Source organism: Primulina tabacum, chromosome 17 (assembly GCF_025594145.1).
Source record: "Primulina tabacum isolate GXHZ01 chromosome 17, ASM2559414v2, whole genome shotgun sequence".
NCBI classification, from domain to species: domain Eukaryota; kingdom Viridiplantae; phylum Streptophyta; class Magnoliopsida; order Lamiales; family Gesneriaceae; genus Primulina; species Primulina tabacum.
Window position 1 is genome coordinate 27,049,394 of NC_134566.1, and position 21,851 is coordinate 27,071,244.

General features: G+C 36.6%; 2 protein-coding genes across 2 annotated transcripts; one reads left to right on the forward strand and one right to left on the reverse strand.

The window, feature by feature from the left end:
* Positions 1–801: 801 nt before the first annotated feature.
* On the reverse strand, positions 802–5,274 carry LOC142531035 (putative protein S-acyltransferase 7). The gene is made up of 5 exons (XM_075637023.1): positions 4,915–5,274; positions 3,887–4,069; positions 2,807–3,097; positions 1,638–1,871; positions 802–1,524 (listed from the first exon to the last, which is right to left on the reverse strand). The coding sequence occupies exons 1-5, from the start codon at positions 5,011–5,013 to the stop codon at positions 1,012–1,014; spliced, it is 1,320 nt and encodes a 439-aa protein (XP_075493138.1). The 5' UTR covers positions 5,014–5,274; the 3' UTR covers positions 802–1,011.
* A 9,557-nt stretch (positions 5,275–14,831) lies between these two features.
* Positions 14,832–20,832, forward strand: LOC142530628 (uncharacterized). Its single transcript, XM_075636451.1, has 9 exons — positions 14,832–15,181; positions 16,006–16,045; positions 17,128–18,423; positions 18,496–18,652; positions 19,025–19,140; positions 19,366–19,806; positions 19,900–19,975; positions 20,070–20,393; positions 20,465–20,832. Exons 1-9 carry the CDS (start codon positions 14,832–14,834, stop codon positions 20,830–20,832), a joined length of 3,168 nt encoding a protein of 1,055 aa, XP_075492566.1.
* Positions 20,833–21,851: the final 1,019 nt, after the last annotated feature.

A 21,851-nucleotide genomic window follows, 5' to 3' on the forward strand; every position in this document is an offset into this window, starting at 1 on the left:
TAAGGTACATAAAAACTTAGATGATATGTCAATTTTTAAAATTTATGTGAATAAATGTAATATTGATATGGTATATGTAATTTTTAAATTTATTTGAGTTTTTTTAAAATGTAAACTAATAAACTTGATAGGAGATTTATGTGATTAAAAATAAAATATATTAATAACTTGTTTTTTTGTTTCTATATTGTGGCCGCTCTTTCTTTATTGTGTAACCCACTGAATGATCAAAACCACATTTACTTTTACTTTTAAAGTCACATTTAAAAACTATAGTAATTCGGTCTGAATTTAATGGAAATACAACATACCCCAAAGTTCAAGTTTCTCTCTGGATAATAACATTTAGGGAAAAATAATCCAAAAATAAATGATTTTTGTTCTTTCGTTTGGAAAATTTCAATTTTAGTCTACATATTTCTCTTTATAATTTTAATAATCTATGTTATCAAATTTCAATTTTGATCAACTATCATTTTTTCTCCTTCAAATTCAATCTTTTTCCAGGCTAACGTGTGTGAAAATATTGCTAAAATTTGTAAAAAAAAACTTAAATATACTTGTCCAAGAGTAAATATTGTCCAGAACCAAAATCACAAAGTGACAAACATAAACAACCAAAATTACAGGACAATAAACACTAGAGTTACAGAAACACTCAACGCTTGCACCGGCCGACTAATACAAAGAAAAAACTCACAAGTTCGTTCTCTTCCACCAGACTGTAAGTCGCACCATTTTAAGTTCAGATGGAAACCAAATTTCTAGTAGTAATCAACAGTATGAGAAAGAGAGTGGTGGTGGTAGTACTAGACTACAAGTAGATTAGCTAAGGGATTCAACAATACGGAATCAGAGATAAGACACAAGCAAATGGACAAAGCAACACCTTAAAAAACACACATCAAAACAACGTTCCATATAATACAAAAAACTAGTGAGTCCTTTCATAACACAGTGAACGAAAAACCAGCAAATTAGTTCTCCCACATTCTGATGATGCTAAAAAACTCAGGTTTGCGTCGTGTTACTGCTACTGCTTCCACCAATTCGGTTGGGTTCACCCATTCTAGATGCCATAGCAAAAACTTCAGGTGACATTTCCCAGTTTCCACTTTTCCTACCCCAACTCGAACGCCTGGGATGTATTCCCGCACGATCACCCTCGTCTACTGTATTCCTGGTGATCTCTGGGGACATTTCACCATGTCCCACGTCCTTTGTGTTTAGGCCGTCACTGTCACTCAATTGACAGTCGTGATGATCTAAAACAGACCCTACATCTCCCCAAACTGCTTTCCTTCCCATCTCAATGTCCTCAGCAGCTTTCCCCATGTTTGGACTAACAAAACCACCACCCACAGATCGAGATGGTAAAGCATGTTCTTGTGGAACTTTTTTCCTAAAATCATTCTTTGATGGAGGCGTGGGACCACAAAATATCTCTTTAAAGTTCTGCACCAATCCTTTGTTGTAGGGATTGGCACGCTGATCATATCGATATCTAAAATTCTCATATGTTGTCTACAACAGCAAAAAAAGCATTTAGTTTTAACCATGGACAACAGGTTAAAAACGACAAAACACAAAGACCGTCATAAAATTTCAGATAGTAGCTTACCAAGAGAAATTCTTACCTGATTTGTACTGATCAGATAAAGATGGAATGCAGTAAGACCACCCACAAACCAAACTGATATAAAAGTGTAGAGAATCAAAACAATGGAAGCAGGAGTCTTGATCATCGCTCTCCATATAGATATCCCCTCAGCATCCATGATGTTTATAATATAAATCCAGCAGAAACTGAAAACATATATACAGAGTAGAGTTGTCGAGAAGACAAACACGAAGAAGAACCGATAGTTTCTCTGCGAAAAAAAAAAATCATGATATAAGCAGGTCAGACATGCTTTTGAACAATGCAAAGAGAGTCAATTACCTAAGTTGGTGTCATTGTAGAAGTTGATTTCACCAAGAAAAAGAACATGTAAAATATCTAGGTTGCATGAAACCTTCTTTGACTACCACCACAAAGCAAAGAGTACTACTAATCAATGTAACATGAATTTTCAGGGAGCTAAGAACACCAAAAGGCTATGAAGAAAGAAGCTTCAAAATGGTAAATCTTGATGGAGAAAATGTTCAACCATGCATTCATAAAAACTTGATGTTGAGGCAAATAAGAAGCATAAATGGACAAATTGAAGCTGACATCTTTCTAATGCAGCAATCTACGAATGCAAGTAACCTGACTAAACTTACATGGTAAGACGAGAGATTTATATCATATGAACTTTTTTAGAAAAAATCTATTTCAATTTTACATGTATTTTCCTTTAAATTATTAAACTACAAGGAACTAAATTTCAAATCAACGGAATATGTTAACTATACTCTAAAAGGTATGAAAGGGGGACCACATCATTATTATGATGTAACGTATTAGTCTGCTCGGCTGGGTCATAACATGGCGGTAAAGAATTTTTAAGCCAAAAGATCATGCTAATGACTTCTCTATTTCACAGGAATTTAAAATTTTGTTTCTATCCATCATTGTCAAACACGATGCACTCTTCAAAATTAAGTAAAATATTTCAAACATATGAACTGAAGAAAGAAATTTTCTAGCACTTTTTACTTGCTATGAATTCTTTTTCAATTTTTGTCAACATCTTAACTCTTAAGGTCACAAAACATTGGCTGGATGATTTCAGAAAATTCTAGTCCTTTCCAATAGACAATTCACGTACTGGTATCCCTTTGCATACACAAAAAAATGTGTCCCAGAAAAAGCGACTCTTACCAGTCCAATGCATTGACCAACCCAAGGACAGTGATGATCAAACCGCTCAACACAATTATTACATATTGAGCAATGAGAGCAACGGGGAGGTCTATAAAGCATGCAGGTGTCACAATACTTTATCTTCACCGTAACACCGTTAACTTCAACTTCCTTAACACGAGGCAAGCGTAGCTGCGGTGTTTGAGCCCCTTCTACGCTCCCATCATAGCCTTCAGGTTCTGGTGGGTGTGCATTTCGAGGAATTATACCTGGATCTCTTCCAGAAGTAAGCAGTAGAAGAATTAAATCCTGCCATATGAACCAAGGAAGCCAGTTGAGAATCTGACTTAAAAAGTAATAATCAAGATATTGCTTCAAAAGATGTCATTAAATCCATTGAATGATCAACATGCTTAAAAAGAACCATACCGATCTTCCATAGGATATTAGCTATATTTGAGTTCAAATACAGAACGACATCAAGCCACACACTTCAGGGATGCATAAGTGGAGAAAAGGTGTAGATCAAATACGGAAAAAACAAAGACTACATAATAAATTTTGATCATGAGTGTCTTCTCTTCAGCAAAAATAATACGAAGATGATTAATAAATTATCCAAAACCTCTAAGTCAATCTTTACGTTTAGCTAAGACAATCAGCACCTTAATCCATGTCTCTGATTAATAGAGCTAAAGGTCATATCTTACAGAATCATTCAACGACAACGTTCAAAAGCCCAACTATATAGAATTCCTCGGAGTCGATACGCAAAAACGATGAAATATTGTCACCGGAGATTGCAAATACAAGAATCACCAAACAATGCAAAAGCATACTAGAAGTTTTTGAAATTTAGGGAAATTGATCAACAGCTCCATCCAGAATGGTTATTTACCTTCAAAACCTTGACCTAAAAATGACCATTATCTCAAAACTTAGAAAATGCAAAACCATCACATCCAAGGTGACCGTTTTTCCATGAAAATAGCTCCAAATACTCACTTCAAACCAGAAAATTGAACTCCACCAGAGTGCATGCGTGTGTGAGGTTGTGTGGGTGCATGTGTGTGGAGAGAGAGACAGAGAGAGACGTACATAAAATGTGAAGCCGGCGGCAATAACCATTATTGATACTCCCCAATGATCAGAAAAATCATTCATTAGCTTTCTAGCAACAAAGACACAAAATACAGCGACAGGAACCACAATCAGTAATATTGTGAGTGCCAATGATCTTACATCTGGTCCAAAAATAAACCTTCCTTGAAGACAAAATTTCTGCAACAAGAAAAGAAAGCTACAACATAAACATAACATAATATCCAGAAAGAGCCTCAAAATGCGAAAACCAAAATCAAAGTTCAGTCATAACATCTAACTTCTCATCCCTACAAAGTAGTACAATATATTAGAAAAAACATTGCTAACATCTAACTTCCATTAACTGGAGAGACACAAAATTTAACAACATCCCAAGTTCCAAACCCCTAAAACTTAATTCTAATTAAGGTCATGAAACGCATGACTAAAATCTCAAAAGGAATCACATTAGATTAACAATTTCAAATGGACATACTAGCATACAATGTTGAACAACTCAGAGATGTAAACAGCAGATTGAAGTATTTTTACACATGCACAGGGGCGGACTGAAAAACTCATATTTTGGCTTACCCCTTCCGCAACTGCACATGTGAATTTAAAGCAAAAATTTACACTCCTTTCCTCATCCCATTTTCACATTCCACGGGGTAGAATGATTGCTTCAGAAAAAACCCACGTACATTGAACAAGATAACAACTTTCTTAGGTATGAAGAACCCGGTGAATGCCAGACAGTACAGAAACAGGTTACCCCAAATAAAAGTAAGAAATATAGATCGAAACAAGCATTCAGACTCTATGCATTCAGACTTTATCAACTATTACACCATTTCCAATAGAAAAACCTTTGAAGATGGAATCGCCAGATACAAGCAGTACAACCCGATGTTCCAGTGGCCATAATTATAATAATGATCACAAATCACTCGCGAAACAAGAAAAAAGAACCCCAAGTATTCCAAATTTCAGCAAACACAAACTTCACAGTCCAAGAAGCTAAGAAAAAAAGAAAGACTTACATTGCTGCCTTTCCAGGTCTGATAAACCAGCTTGGCATTCAACTCATTGGTAGATCCGGATAACGGATCGGATCTCTTCGGAGGAGGAACCACATACATCTTACTCTTTCCCTTCTCTCTGAGCGCCCCAAGTTCAAATCTTTACCGAAAATAACTGCAAAAAGAATTACCACCCGAGGTGGTTACAACAGCTAAAAGGTGCTCATAAGCTACTGGATTCAGTGTCCGAGTACCCTCCGGCGAGGCAATTAGAGACGAATTGGTGGAATATTCCGGCGATGTAGAAGGTAGTGTTTGGGGGCAAACAGAGCGTGGGCACGAGTGTTTTCTTTATTTTGTGCGACTGAGATTTGTGAGGGCTCACTGCGGTTGTCCAATCGACGTGGCTTCCTTCCATTGCATGTCTTTTTTTTTTTTTGAGGAAGTCTTTTTCTTTCTTATTACGCGTTGGACATAATTACGATATCAAAATCAGACACGACTCGTCAACTCGATACGATTCAATCCAAAAAAAAAAATTTGGGTTCGAGGTTTTCGGGTTAAGTTCAGATCAGATTGGACCCGATAGTTGACTCAAATAAAATGATCGGGTTGAGTTGGGTTGGATTGGGTTCGGGTCTTGACACGAAAATTTAAATTTTTTTAAAAAAAATAAAATCAATAAATATCACCTACATTTTTATATATTGTACATTTGAAAAATTATTTATTGTATATTTATATCATAAATTTTCATAATTTAATATTTATTTTGAACATTTTTTATTTTTTAGACAATTGTTTATTTGATTTAGTAAATATGTTTTATTTTTCTACGATTAGACTTTTAAATTTAAATCATATATATGAGTGAGATTTTGTTATTATCTGTTTAAATTAAAATATTATTATTATTTGAATTTTATTATTAAAAAATTTAAACAAAATTCAAAATCGGTTGATCGGGTTGATTCGGGTTCGGGTTGGGCAATTTTTGAATAGTACTATCACTAAACCCGACCCAGTCCACCTGAATTGACACCCTTAGACCTAATACTTTACTCATGGTAACTTGTGCATGTCTAAACGATTTTTTTAAAATGTTATTTTTAATAAAAAGAAAATTACCATTATATGATACAATATAAGAATTTTTTTACTATTTATAATTATTTTGTTGGTAAAAATACAATGTCAATGGTTTTTATATAGCTGAGCCAACATGACAATCGCATTTCTAAAACTTATGTCACTGCACCAAAAATATTGTTATGTATAGTTATTTCATCTATCCTTTCGATTTGTCTATCTATAGTTAGTTAGGCTCATCGTGTATATATAATTAGAGTGCACATGTTTGTGTAAATAATGAAGAGAAATAGAATGAATATTATTACTTAGAAATTTTTTTGTCCGAGCCTTCTTTTCTGCATGGTATCATCAGATCCCCTCTTTTTTTTTTTTTTTTTTTTTTTTTTTCCTGGACCTTTACGTATTCATATCAAGATCCAAGAACCTTTAAATCTCCATAAAGATGGATACATCAAAGGATAGTGGGGAACATGAACAGCGTGATAATCACTCCACTTTGGTTGTCCTTGGATGAATGAGATTTTGGCACAAAACCTAACCAGTATTCCCACAACAACATATGATACTCCTGCTACACAGATTCGAATCAAACTTGATGAAACAAATTACGATTTATGGTCCCAAGTTGTTGAGATGTATAAATGGTGATCTCCCACTACCTGAACCAATTGATCCAAATTTCAGAAGATGGGAGAACAAAGAATGCTATGATCGTCAAGGAATGGCTAATTAATTATATGGATTCATCATTGGTCGGTAATGTTATTCGCTTTCGGACTGCCAAACAAGTATGGGAGTCGATCCCCACGACTTATTTTGATGGAACCGACATCTCGCGCGCATGTTTACAGTTTAAAGAGACGGGTGACACGATTGGAACAAGATGGAGGTTCCATTGAATCTTACCACAACAATCTCCAAGGCTTGTGGAGGGAGACTGATTTTCGTCGCCCAAATCCCATGGAGTGTACAAATGATATACAAAAATATATTGCATTTCTCAATGGAACCTCCAGCTTGTTTGTGGTGCATGTTCGATTAGAAGACATTAGACATACAGTGATGCTATCAGAAATAGAGGCGACACCTGCTGCGGTTCTGGCTTCTAAAAGTTTAACACCAAATTCTCAACGGACCCCTTCACTCAAAATAGCAAAATCTGGACTCTTTTCTCAAAATGTGGAAAACCTAAATTTTCTTCTAAAGGAAAAGAACTTGCAGAAAGAGAAGGTTGTTCTCATTGTGGAAATCCAAAACATTCTCGTGATACTTGCTTCAAAATACATGGATATCCAGAATGGTGGAATGAACACAATGTTGGATTACGAGTTTTTTCGTACCTAAGGTGTAACAGAAGTTTAAAATTTTTAATTTTGATATTCAAAATATTCATTGGGCGTCGTATGATTTAATACATTCATAGGGTGTTTCCATATGTTTATCTTTGCTTATTTAACGTTAGACATCAAATTATTTCGAGATTAGCGGAGTTGGTCCTTCTTATAAATCTCTACGGACTGATCTTCCTCCTGCTTCAATCGTCAAATAAGTTCCACGATCAGAAACTGAATTCCTCGTATTTGTCGCACTATAGATCTAAACGAAATTCATGTCGAGATTGGATCGTGGGAATTTCAAAAATCTAACGGTAAGGACTGATGCATTTTCTTTGTGAAAAATTGAAGTGGCCGAAATTTTTCTTGAACGAGTAAAGGAGAAAGACAAACTTTTTGGTGCAAAAATAATCTGTTTTCATAAAACTTTAGTGAAATATTTATAAAATTTGATTTCAAATTTTCGTGTAGTATATATCATGCAAAATCAACTATCCATATTGTTATTTATTTTAATACATCATGTGCGCGCGCGCACACAAACACACACACACACATTAAGTGGTCACCATTACTAACACCTTTATTTAATTAATAGATTCTAAATTTGCTAAATAAATAAATTATTATGAACTCATTATAATCTCGATCGACGATCAGACAGCGCCGATGTACCGAGTGTACAAATTTGGTTCATATAATGAAAATTGAAAATTTCGAAAATCAAAATTTCCACTGATTCATTTTTTGCAGCTGCCAATTTTGTGAACTCCTTCTCCAAAACAAGCAGTTCCACTCTGTTCAGTTAATTAGCTGTTAAGCTAACTTTCACATCTTTCATCATAAGAAATTACATTATAAACTAGTTTATAAGCAATATATTTGATCTCCATCAAACTACAGTCGCCAAATTCAACTCCTTGAACTTTACTATCTCAACTAGAACACAAAATTTGATGCTTGTGCGATCCTCAATAGTTTAAAAATACAACTAGTTGTGAGTTCACAACTTTATGTTACTCAGATTAAGATTTATTCTTATTCTGACTTACCATAATTAGCATCATTCATTTTATCAACCCATTGATAAAAAATGTCAGAACTCGAGTCTGATTGCACCCATCAGATCATGGTAAGAGCATCTATTAGTATCACCTTATGATCCCTAGGAATCATTGATAGTGAATACAAGAACCTTAAGTTATGATTAGCATACAATACGGTCTCTTCAACTCATATATCTCGATCGAGTCTACAACCATTGGTTTATCGAAAGTTGCAAATGAAATCGTAATGATGCGATATATTTTGAGTGATAACATTGACATGGTATGTTCAACTGATGAAACATCTTTCCAAAATATATACGTCTTACTCTAGCTAGAGATTCTTTGCACTATCAACTCATAAGATCACATAGAATATCTTCACGCATAGGAAAATGATAAATTCCAACGACAATACATTAGCTCCTACGTATTTTGAAATTTCACACAACCACGTCACCTGATGACCTTCAATGAATCTAGTAAACGGATCAAAGTGCTTGCTAGTACGTAGACTTCTACGCTGTCCCGAGTCAAAAATTAATGGTGTACAACCATAACTGCAGATTATTCAACTCGATAAGTGATAACCATTTAGAGAGTTTGAGAGAATGTTGTTTAGTGCATCATCATATGATCACTCATCTGTATGAATGGACATCTCAATTATCTTACTAATGAAACATGACGTTTACATCACATATGTTAATCTCAAGCTCAAGCAACATTTATCTTTGAAGGATCAGGAAAATCCTCTAAAAACGTGATGAGCTGCAATAGCTCGTGTTCTAAGAATATTTACGCCAATGAATTAGATCGAGTTTGAAATTAAATCAAGTGGAAAATACTCGAAGTAATCCTTCGTTAAAAAAATTGATCGGTTAAAGCTTTTAATCTTATGTAACTAATTAACTGAAGATAAGAGATATCAGTTCTCGCATGTATCAGTTCAGTTATGGTGAGAACTGAACTGACTGATAAAGACAGTTTAAAGCTAGGGGTTAACAGTTAGAGTACACAAAATATGTTTATGGATGTTCGGAGACTGAACTACTCCTACGTCACCCCTTCTACCTCCTCTGGTAGGTACCACTAGAAGACTTTGATTAATTACAACCAGTGTAATAACCCAATCAGCTTAGGACTTACCCACTGCCTAACTGAACTCTTAGTCTAGAATGAATGGAACACCTTCCAGCCAACACTTGTTTAACGTCTGTGTGTCAAAGACTACATACACATGTTTTACGTCATTGTGCAAGACGAAATTTGAGTGGTGGTGTGTGTGTGTGTGTGAGAACTGATCTCTGAAAACTACTTAAAAGTGTTCTCACACACTGAGGAAAATATGCTTCTAAAACTAAGCTGATAACACGTTGAACTGTTCCCTCTAGGCTGATTGCTTCTTCAAAGCTGATGTGTGCCCTCTCTGTATTTTATTTTTTCACTCGGTCAACTCTCATCATCATCTGCACTGAGCTTCAGCTTTTATTTATAGGTGTTTGGCTGAACGTACAGTGAGACTTAATGAATGAATATGTTGCAGTTTGAATTTGTTCCCCCAAATAGATATCTGGAACATTTGGCTTTAAGTGATGCTGCAACGTCTCTTATTGTACCTTGATCGTACAATAGCTTTTTCACCTTTGTGCACAGTTGGATTAAGCTTGTCGTACAGTTTAAGCTTGGTAACTGATCAGTTCGAAGCCTGATCAGTCTCTGCTTTTGCGCACGTTGGTAAACTAATTAGAAACAAATAAACAAGTTTTGTTAACATCAAAATCAAGATTGCGAACATGAAATGTTCCAACAATCTTTATTTTAGGCTGTTGATTCTACTAAGAACCTGTTTAGAATATACAATACACTTCCTAATGAGTTTTATTATCTTATGTTACCAGACAAACCTCATGATACATATAGAATATTTAAAGACTTTATCTATGCAGCTTGCATGGTTATACAGATAAAAGTAAATGACATAATTGAATAAAATCGTAAAATATTATTAAAATAAATATTATTTTTACATAAAATTTAAAAAATCAAATCTACAATTTGGCTCGCTGGACATCTACTCTAACACATAAATCATGAAAACAAAAAGAAATTGTTGGAGAACGTCACTAGCAACACCGAATGCCAATTATCCCTTCTACCACATGTCAACTCTGAAAATGAACCAACTACTCTTAATGACCAAGGTAACATTTGTGCATTACTTGTCACTAATGAGCATGAATATATTGGTTGATAGTAGTAGACTCTAGTGCAATATATCACATTATGTTTTCAAACGAGGACTTTGTTGAGACTATAGAGCCAATATGCACTAGCATACTCAATGCTAATGGTGTTTCATATCCAGTTACAGGGTCTGGAAGAGCAAATCTATCACCCACACTTTCATTATCTAATGCTTTGTTAGTTCCCCCTTTCCAAACAAACTAATATCAGTTGGCCAAGTGACAAAAGAAATAAATTCAGTAACACTAATATATCCAAATTTTTGTCTCTTTCAAGATATTCTCACCAAGGAGATCATTGAGAGTGGAACTAAGAGAGGGGTGCTGTCCTATATGGACGAAGCACTTGCAGGATCAATGTCGTTCACTCAATAAACACCAAAGAAAAATATATATCGCTTTGGCATCAGCTGTTGGAACACTGTTTGTTTCGATATATGAAACATTTATTTCCCCATTTGTTCTCAGTTGTGAATCACTTGAGAGTTTCATTATGAACATGCATTTTAGCTAAAAGTCATCGTGTGCATTTCCAGTTGGTTCAAATAAAATAAATGTACTGTTACGAGTCCAGGAATGCTTAAAGAAGGAGAACAGAGGCATCAACGCATGAGAAGTGCACCTAGAAGATTAGTAGATTTTGTATCAGAGTACTTGCATACCAATTGTAAGAGTAGTGTACAAAGCGTGAAACAAAATTTAGAAGACAAAACTTGTTTATAGCTTGACTATTGTAAGTCAAAAAGAAAGGTACTTGTTTACATATAAAAAGAAGGAAATTAAAGAAAAATGATAGGCCTCGGAATTGAATTCTCCCATCTGTCGTTCTTAACTCCTCTCTCTGGATTTCTCTTCTTAGATGCTAACCTGCAGGTGGATCTGATCTCTGAAGCGGTGGTCTAACATTGGTGCTCTCGTTCTCACCCCATTGACGGATTAAAATCGTGGTTGCAGTGGTACATCAGCAAAGCGATGGCGGAAGGAACGCGATTTGATCGATTAGAGGAAACTCTTTCCAAACTCATTAATCTACAGGAATCTCAGGCTGCTTTGATTGAAAAACAACACAAAAGCATTGATACCTTCAATACTTCACTCAGCGAGCTCACGGTTGGCTTAAAAACACTCTATGCGAAGGTGGAGCAGCAATTGAGGCGCACCAACCCCGCAGTTGGTCCGAGCTCGCCGCTGCAGCCACAGTTGGTGAATAATTTGAATAGGCTCCAGAATTCCGAGCTACCATCAGGAGCGAATAAAATCCGAATTGATTTTTCGAGATTTTCGAGTGATCACCCTTCAGCGTGGGTAGCTCGCATTCAGAGGTATTTTGAATATTATAGAACTCCATAATCATAACGTTTAATTGTTGCATCTTTTCATTTGGATGCAGATTGTAATATCCCAACCTTTTATTATGCTATTGTTATGATGTTGATATTGGTAATGGATATTTTTATGGTTTGATGGTTGTGATATTGTGGTATAGTATTGGTGATTGAGTTTATGGGAAATGGTTATTGGTTATGAATATGGTTATTGGAATTGTTAAATATGGTTATTGTTTGGAGTTATGTGTAACCTAATGAATGAGTTTTCTTGTTGGTTGTGTTGGATGATTGAGGATGATTTTTGGATGTTTATTTCATTGGGATTGATTGGTATTGGAAAAGGTTGGATTTAAGGTGAGTTGGGGTGTATTTTTGGTATAGGAGATAGCGCCGCAGCGCCGGAAGGCAGCGCTGCCTGGGCTTGCAGGGCAGCGCCGCCTGGGCTTGTTACAATCTGCATTATCTAATGCTTTGTTAGTTCCCCATTTCCAAACAAACTAATATCAGCTGGCCAAGTGACAAAAGAAATAAATTCAATAACACTAATATATCCAAATTTTTGTCTATTTCAAGATATTCTCACCAAGGAGATCATTGAGAGTGGAACTAAGAAAGGGGTGTTATCCTATATGGACGAAGCACTTGCAGGATCAATGTCGTTCACTCAATTAACACCAAAGAAAAATATATATCGCTTTGGCATCAGCTGTTGGGACACTGTTTGTTTCGATATATGAAACGTTTATTTCCCCATTTGTTCTCAGTTGTGAATCACTTGAGAGTTTCATTATGAACATGCATTTTAGCTATAAGTCATCGTGTGCATTTCCAGTTGGTTCAAATAAAATAAATGTACTGTTACGAGTCCAGGAATGCTTAAAGAAGGAGAACAGAGGTATCAACGCATGAGAAGTGCACCTAGGAGATTAGTAGATTTTGTATCAGAGTACTTGCATATCAATTGTAAGAGTAGTGTACAAAGCGTGAAACAAAATTTAGAAGACAAAACTTGTTTATAGCTTGACTATTGTAAGTCAAAAAGAAAGGTACTTGTTTACATATAAAAAGAAGGAAATAAAAGAAAAATGGTAGGCCTCGGAATTGAATTCTCCCATCTGTCGTTCTTAACTCCTCTCTCTGGATTTCTCTTTTTAGATGCTAACTTGCAGGTGGATCTGATCTCTGCAGCGGTGGTCTAACATTGGTGCTCTCGTTCTCACTCCATTGACGGATTAAAATCGTGGTTGCAGTGGTACATCAGCAAAGCGATGGCGGAAGGAACGCGATTTGATCGATTAGAGGAAACTCTTTCCAAACTCATTAATCTACAGGAATCTCAGGCTGCTTTGATTGAAAAACAACACACAAGCATTGATACCTTCAATACTTCACTCAGCGAGCTCACAGTTGGCTTAAAAACACTCTATGCAAAGGTGGAGCAGCAATTGAGGCGCACCAACCCCGCAGTTGGTCCGAGCTCGCCGCCGCAGCCACAGTTGGTGAATAATTTGAATAGGCTCCAGAATTCCGAGCTACCATCAGGAGCGAATAAAATCCGAATTGATTTTTCGAGATTTTCGAGTGATCACCCTTCAGCGTGGGTAGCTCGCATTCAGAGGTATTTTGAATATTATAGAACTCCATAATCATAACGTTTAATTGTTGCATCTTTTCATTTGGATGCAGATTGTAATATCCCAACCTTTTATTATGCTATTGTTATGATGTTGATATTGGTAATGGATATTTTTATGGTTTGATGGTTGTGATATTGTGGTATAGTATTGGTGATTGAGTTTATGGGAAATGGTTATTGGTTATGAATATGGTTATTGGAATTGTTAAATATGGTTATTGTTTGGAGTTATGTGTATGGTAATGAATGAGTTTTCTTGTTGGTTGTGTTGGATGATTGAGGATGATTTTTGGATGTTTATTTCATTGGGATTGATTGGTATTGGAAAAGGTTGGATTTAAGGTGAGTTGGGGTGTATGTTTGGTATAGGAGACAGCGCCGCAGCGCCGGAAGGCAGCGCTGCCTGGGCTTGCAGGGCAGCGCCGCCTGGGCTTGTTACAATCTGCATTATCTAATGCTTTGTTAGTTCCCCCTTTCCAAACAAACTAATATCAGCTGGCCAAGTGACAAAAGAAATAAATTCAATAACACTAATATATCCAAATTTTTGTCTCTTTCAAGATATTCTCACCAAGGAGATCATTGAGAGTGGAACTAAGAAAGGGGTGTTATCCTATATGGACGAAGCACTTGCAGGATCAATGTCGTTCACTCAATAAACACCAAAGAAAAATATATATCGCTTTGGCATCAGCTGTTGGGACACTGTTTGTTTCGATATATGAAACGTTTATTTCCCCATTTGTTCTCAGTTGTGAATCACTTGAGAGTTTCATTATGAACATGCATTTTAGCTATAAGTCATCGTGTGCATTTCCAGTTGGTTCAAATAAAATAAATGTACTGTTACGAGTCCAGGAATGCTTAAAGAAGGAGAACAGAGGTATCAACGCATGAGAAGTGCACCTAGGAGATTATTAGATTTTGTATCAGAGTACTTGCATATCAATTGTAAGAGTAGTGTACAAAGCGTGAAACAAAATTTAGAAGACAAAACTTGTTTATAGCTTGACTATTGTAAGTCAAAAAGAAAGGTACTTGTTTACATATAAAAAGAAGGAAATAAAAGAAAAATGGTAGGCCTCGGAATTGAATTCTCCCATCTGTCGTTCTTAACTCCTCTCTCTGGATTTCTCTTTTTAGATGCTAACTTGCAGGTGGATCTGATCTCTGAAGCGGTGGTCTAACATTGGTGCTCTCGTTCTCACTCCATTGACGGATTAAAATCGTGGTTGCATTGGTACATCAGCAAAGCGATGGCGGAAGGAACGCGATTTGATCGATTAGAGGAAACTCTTTCCAAACTCATTAATCTACAGGAATCTCAGGCTGCTTTGATTGAAAAACAACACACAAGCATTGATACCTTCAATACTTCACTCAGCGAGCTCACAGTTGGCTTAAAAACACTCTATGCAAAGGTGGAGCAGCAATTGAGGCGCACCAACCCCGCAGTTGGTCCGAGCTCGCCGCCGCAGCCACAGTTGGTGAATAATTTGAATAGGCTCCAGAATTCCGAGCTACCATCAGGAGCGAATAAAATCCGAATTGATTTTTCGAGATTTTCGAGTGATCACCCTTCAGCGTGGGTAGCTCGCATTCAGAGGTATTTTGAATATTATAGAACTCCATAATCATAACGTTTAATTGTTGCATCTTTTCATTTGGATGCAGATTGTAATATCCCAACCGTTTATTATGCTATTGTTATGATGTTGATATTGGTAATGGATATTTTTGTGGTTTGATGGTTGTGATATTGTGGTATAGTATTGGTGATTGAGTTTATGGGAAATGGTTATTGGTTATGAATATGATTATTGGAATTGTTAAATATGGTTATTGTTTGGAGTTATGTGTATGGTAATGAATGAGTTTTCTTGTTGGTTGTGTTGGATGATTGAGGATGATTTTTGGATGTTTATTTCATTGGGATTGATTGGTATTGGAAAAGGTTGGATTTAAGGTGAGTTGGGGTGTATTTTTGGTATAGGAGACAGCGCCGCAGCGCCAGAAGGCAGCGCTGCCTGGGCTTGCAGGGCAGCGCCGCCTGGGCTTGCAGGGTAGCGCCATTCAGGCGGCGCCGCGGCGCTAGTCGGGCGAGAATTGTGTTTTTAAAACACGTTTTTGGTAGTTTTGAAGGCTTATAACATGATTCTAGAGGCTTCTAATTCATTCTATCATTCTCCCTTTTTCTTAAATCGATTCATGCCCTTTTTCTCTCCAATTTTCTCTCCACTTTTCTATTTCATTTTTTAAGGGTTCTAGTAGAATTTTTAGTGTCTCCTACCTTAGACTTCAAGCTACAAGGTAAGAACTTTTATATTCTTGGAGTTGGAAGGGTTTGAAGTAATGAAGGGTTAAGTTGAATTGTTGATTTCTTGGATTAATGTTGATGACTGTTGGTTATTATTGTGTATATTGATGTAGGAATTCAATCAAGGTTACATTGGCAACCATTGTGCTTGTGGTTGTAGGTAGAAGCTTCCTTTCAAGTGCTCACATGATTTTTATATGTAGCAAGCCATGTTATTGTTAATTAGCTCCTTCCCTTGTCATATAATTGATATGTATATTGTTATATATTCATTTTTCAAGGATTACCATTGAATTCATTGACAAATGAGCTATTAATTCATTGTCCCTACCAAGTGTTTGTTAAAATGCCATCAATGAAATTTCCTACGATTAAAGCCAAGGAATGATAGTAATTCATGCATGTCATTGGCCAATCACATGATTATGAGTATCTCTCATAGTTTTGATATTTGTATATATCAAAAAGATACTATCCACAGGTCACAGAACTATCATTTCCTTTCCTTTAATTCATGCCATGAAATATCATCTATATTACTTTGTTATCTATTGTTCATTGAAAATGGTATTATTCATCGTTCATTGCCATTGATTCATTGTTCATTGCCATTGTTATAGCCATGTTTCAAGCCAAGCTCATATATATGTACTTGTTATGTACAACTTTCTGCTTACTGAGTTTTATCTCATTCCAGTTAATGCCATGTGATGCAGGTGACAAGAAAGCTTGAAAGGATTGTCCGAGGCGGGACAAGTCATATGTAATGAGGAAGGGAAACTTTTGGCATGTGAAATTTGTTTTGATGGGTTGGATTTTGGGTGGTTATATTTGTTGTAGTATGCATCTTTTGGGTAAAAGATTGTATATTTTGTTGATGATATTGAATAATGGTTTAAGATCAAAATCTAAAAATGGTGATGACAAGTTATAGTCAAGTTTTGTTCACATGTTGGTAAATTTTTTTAGTATGAGCATTACATTGTTATTTTCCCTTTATCATGCAAAGTTTTCCGCATATGTTATCTCTTTATTTTTAAATGTCATGAGAGCGGGTTGTTCAAATTGGTATCAGAGAACAATTTTCTTGGACCATATATGACTTCTTCTACCTAGGACAATCCGGTATGTTTTCGATCATGCATCTATTGATTTTAACATTGAGAATTGATTCTATTTCATTGCCATTGATATATCATTTCTTCCTATCTATGTTAAAGTGAGCATTTGTGTAGGATATGCCTCCCAAGAGAAAGAATATTGAAGGGGATGATAGGACCCCTCCTACTGATAAGACTGCCAAGGTTGTTAATGAATTCAGTAAGTTATTACAAGAACAAGCGAAGGTTCATGGCGAGCAAATTCAACAGCTTTTGAGCATGCACACCTCGACCAAGGGTCATGGTCGTGGAAGAGGCCAAGGCACAACTGAAAGTTCTGATGATGGTGCATATGATCGTTTCAGACGTATGAACCCTCCTGATTTTATTGGTGGCCCTGATCCACTAGTGGCTTTGGAATGGGTCAAATCATTGGAGGCCATATTCGATTACTTGAAGTTCACCGACCATGATAAGGTAAGTTGTGCTGTGTTTATGTTGGTCAAAGTGGCTCGTATCTGGTGGAAAGCCACCAAGGTCACAGTTAATGTTCGAGAATTAAAGTGGGACGAGTTCAAGGAATTATTCTTCGCCAAATATTTTTCAAGAGAGGTCAAGGCCAAGAAGGTGAAGGAATTTCTTGAATTGAAGCAAGATGCTATGTCTGTCGCTGAATATACCTTGAAGTTCGAAGAAGGATGTGTTTTTGTTCCTTTTATTGCTGAAAACGACAAAGATAAGGGAGAACACTTCCTTTGTGGTTTGAAGTCAGAGATTCGAAGAGACGTTCATATGTCAAAGGTGATCACCTATCAAGACATTGTTGAGAGAGCCTTACTTGCCGAGCATGATGAACAAGAGATTGAGAAGGAGCGGCAATTAAAGAGGCAAGATTTTCAAGCTAAAGGGCAAGGGACAAGTACTAATGTGCGAGGTGGCCACAAAGGAAAAGGCAAGATGGAACATCGCAATAAGCCTTCTTTACCTTCTTCAGATACGGAGCGACCTGTGTGTCCTAAGTGTGTCAAGCTACACAAAGGTGAATGTTTGGTTGGTAGTGGTCGATGTTTTAGATGCAAGGAAATGGGGCACACAGCACAGAAGTGCCCTCTTTCTTCGAATCAAGGAAGAGTTTTAGGAAGGATTTTTGCAATGACCAAAGAAAGTGCTAATCATGATTCGTCAGTGATATCAGGTAATATTTTAATCTTCGACAGGAAAGCACTTAGATTAATTGATACTGGTGCGACACACTCTTTTATGTCTGAAGTGTTCGTGCATTCTTTGTCTGTTGAACCTACTGTTATGCCATTACACTTCAATATTATGTTGCCATCGGGAGATGAAATTTGTCCTACTAGTATACTTAAAGCTTGTCCTGTTCAAATGAGTACGAGATTATTATTTGCTTATCTTATTGTTATTCCGATGGTAGCATTTGATATTATATTGGGTATGGATTGGTTATCTGCTTATCATGAGGTGATTGACTGTGTGGGCAAGACAGTGAAGTTTTTAGCCGATGACCATGAGAATGATGTATTTGTTGGTATAGGCTCTTCGATGAGTATTCCTATTATTTCTTGTCTACAAGCTACTAAATTGTTGCAGAAAGGTTGTATTGGTTTTCTTGCTTCGGTGTTGGATGTGCGAAAGGAAAGTAATGTGCAAATACATGATATTGATATGGTTCAGGATTATCCTGACGTATTTGCAGATGATGTGTCTGGATTACCACCTGATCGAGAGGTGGAGTTTGTTATTGATTTGATTCCAGGTACAGCTCCAATCTCTAAGGCTCCGTACAGAATGGCTCTGAATGAGATGAAAGAATTGAAGAATCAATTACAAGAGCTATTAGATAAAGGTTTTATCCGTCCTAGTTCATCGCCATAGGGAGCTCCGGTTTTATTCGTGAAAAATAAAGATGGGTCGTTGAGGTTATGCATTGATTATCGGGAACTCAACAAGGTAACTGTTAAGAATAAATATCCTTTGCCACGTATTGATGATCTTTTTTATCAATTGCAAGGTGCAACAGTGTTTTTGAAGATCGACCTTCGGTCTGGGTACCATCAATTGAAGGTGAAAAATGAGGACATACCAAAGACTGCTTTTAGAACGAGTTATGATCATTATGAATTTTTGGTGATTTCGTTTGGACTAACCAATGCTCCTTCAGTTTTCATGGATTTGATTAATCGTGTCTTTAAGCCGTATTTGGATACTTTTGTCATTGTTTTTATTGATGACATATTGATCTACTCAAAGACACGAGATCTTCATCGTGAGCATTTGAGGATTGTGTTGCAGCTGTTGAGAGATAAACAATTGTATGCCAAGTTAAAGAAATTTAAGTTCTGATTGAAGCAGGTGCCATTTTTGGGCCATATTGTTTCGAAAGAAGGAATATCGGTGGATCCTTCTAAGATTGAAGCTATTAAGCAATGGTCCATTCCAAAGACAGTGTCAGAGGTAAGAAGTTTTCTTGGTTTGGCAGGATATTATAGAAGATTCATAGCGGATTTTTCGAAGATCGCATTGCCATTGACGAGTTTGACACGAAAGGCTACCAAGTTTGAATGGACCATAAAATGCCAACAAGCATTTCAAACATTGAAAGATAAGTTGACTTCTGCCCCTGTACTAGTACTTCCTTGTGGTACTGAAGATTTTGTTGTATATACAGATGCTTCAAAGCAGGGGTTAGGTGCTGTATTGATGCAGCGTGAGAAAGTGATAGCATATGCTTCTCGTCAGTTAAAGGAATACGAGAATAATTATCACACTCATGATTTGGAGTTGGCGGCTGTGGTTTTTGCTTTAAAGATTTGGCGGCATTATTTATATGGTGAGAAATGTGAAATATTTACGGATCACAAAAGTTTGAGTTATTTGTTTTCGCAGAAAGAATTGAATATGCGTCAGCGAAGATGGTTGGAACTTGTGGAGGACTATGATTGCACCATTAGCTATCATCCTGGTAAAGCTAATATGGTTGCGGATGCTTTGAGTCGCAAGTCGAGTTCTTTATTGGGATCTATGATTTCTAAACCATTGTTGCTGGATTTGCAAAGGAATGAGATCGATTTGGTATCTTCAGGTACAAGTGGCTCTATTATCTGTATTAGTTCTTCACTCAACTTTGTTTGATCGAAATTTGAAGGGACAACAGTCTGACAATCAATTATTAGAATTGAAGAGGAGAAGTGATCTGACAGGAGTTTCGGAGTTTGGGTTGAATCGTGATGGTTTATTGACCTTTCGAGGTAAGATATGTGTTCCTATGAATGATGATATTCAAAAAGATATACTTCTTGAAGCTCATAGAGCGCCATATTCTGTACATCCCGGTAGTACCGAGATGTATCAAGATCTTCGACGTCTTTACTGGTGGCCAGGTATGAAGAAAGATATCATGTTATGTGTTTCTGAATGTCTAATCTGTCAGCAGGTAAAGATTGAACACCAGAGACCGGCGGGATTGTTGCGATCCTTGCCTATACCGCAATGGAAGTGGAAGCACATAACTATGATTTTGTTGTTAGGTTGCCAAAGATGCAGAAGGGCTTCAATTCTACTTGGGTGATCGTGGATCGACTGACCAAGTCATCTCATTTTCTTCCTGTCAAGACGACGTATTCTATGAATCAATATGTTGAGGCTTATATTCAAAAGATTGTGAGACTTCATGGAATACCGGTATCGATAGTTTCAGTTGGCGATCCAAGGTTTACATCTGAGTTCTGGAAGAGTTTGCACAGAGCCTTGGGCATGAAATTGGCTTTTAGTACCGCCTACCATCCTCAAAGAGACGGTCAATCAGAAAGGGTTATCTAAATTCTTGAAGATATGCTAAGGGCTTGTACGAATGATTTCTCGGGAAGTTGGGATTCCAATTTGCCTTTGGTGGAGTTCACGTATAATAACAGCTATCAGTCTTCAATCGGCATGGCACCTTATGAAGCTTTATATGGAAGAAAGTGCCGATCCCCTTTGTATTGGGAAGAAGTAGGTGAAAGGAAGATGTTGTGCCCATAATTGGTTCAACAAACAGCAGATGATGTTGTGGCAGTGATCCAAGAAAGAATGAGAACCGCTCAGTCTCGACAGAAGAGTTATGCCGATGTTCGACGATGACCTTTAGCATTCGAGGTTGGTGATCATGTATTTATAAGATAGCTCCTCTCAAAGGAGTTATGCGATTTGGCAAGAAAGGTAAGTTAAGTCCTCGATACATTGGGCCGTTTGAGATTCTTGATAAGATTGGAGACCGAGCTAATCGTCTTGCATTGCCACCAGACTTGGATCGAGTTCATAATGTCTTTCATGTTTCTATGCTCCGTAAGTACCTTTCTAATTCATCTCATGTTCTTCTATACGAATCATTGGATCTTTTACCTAACATGAGCTACGAAGAAATGCCGGTTCATATTCTTGATCGCAAAGTTAAAGTGTTGAGAAACAAAGAAATTGGCCTTGTCAAAGTCCTATGGAGGAATCATGTTACTCACGAGGCCACTTGGGAACCGGAAGAAGAAATGAAATATTGTTATCCGAGTTTATTCGACGGTAAGCAAATTTCAGGGACGAAATTTTTATAAGGAGGGGAGATTGTAATATCCCAACCTTTTATTATGCTATTGTTATGGTGTTGATATTGGTGATGGATATTTTTATTGTTTGATGGTTGTTATATTGTGGTATAGTATTGGTGATTGAGTTTATGGGAAATGGTTATTGGTTATGAATATGATTATGGGAATGGTTAAATATGGTTATTGTTTATGATTATTGTTTGGAGTTATGCTTATGGTAATGAATGAGTTTTGTTATTGGTTGTGTTGGATGATTGAGGA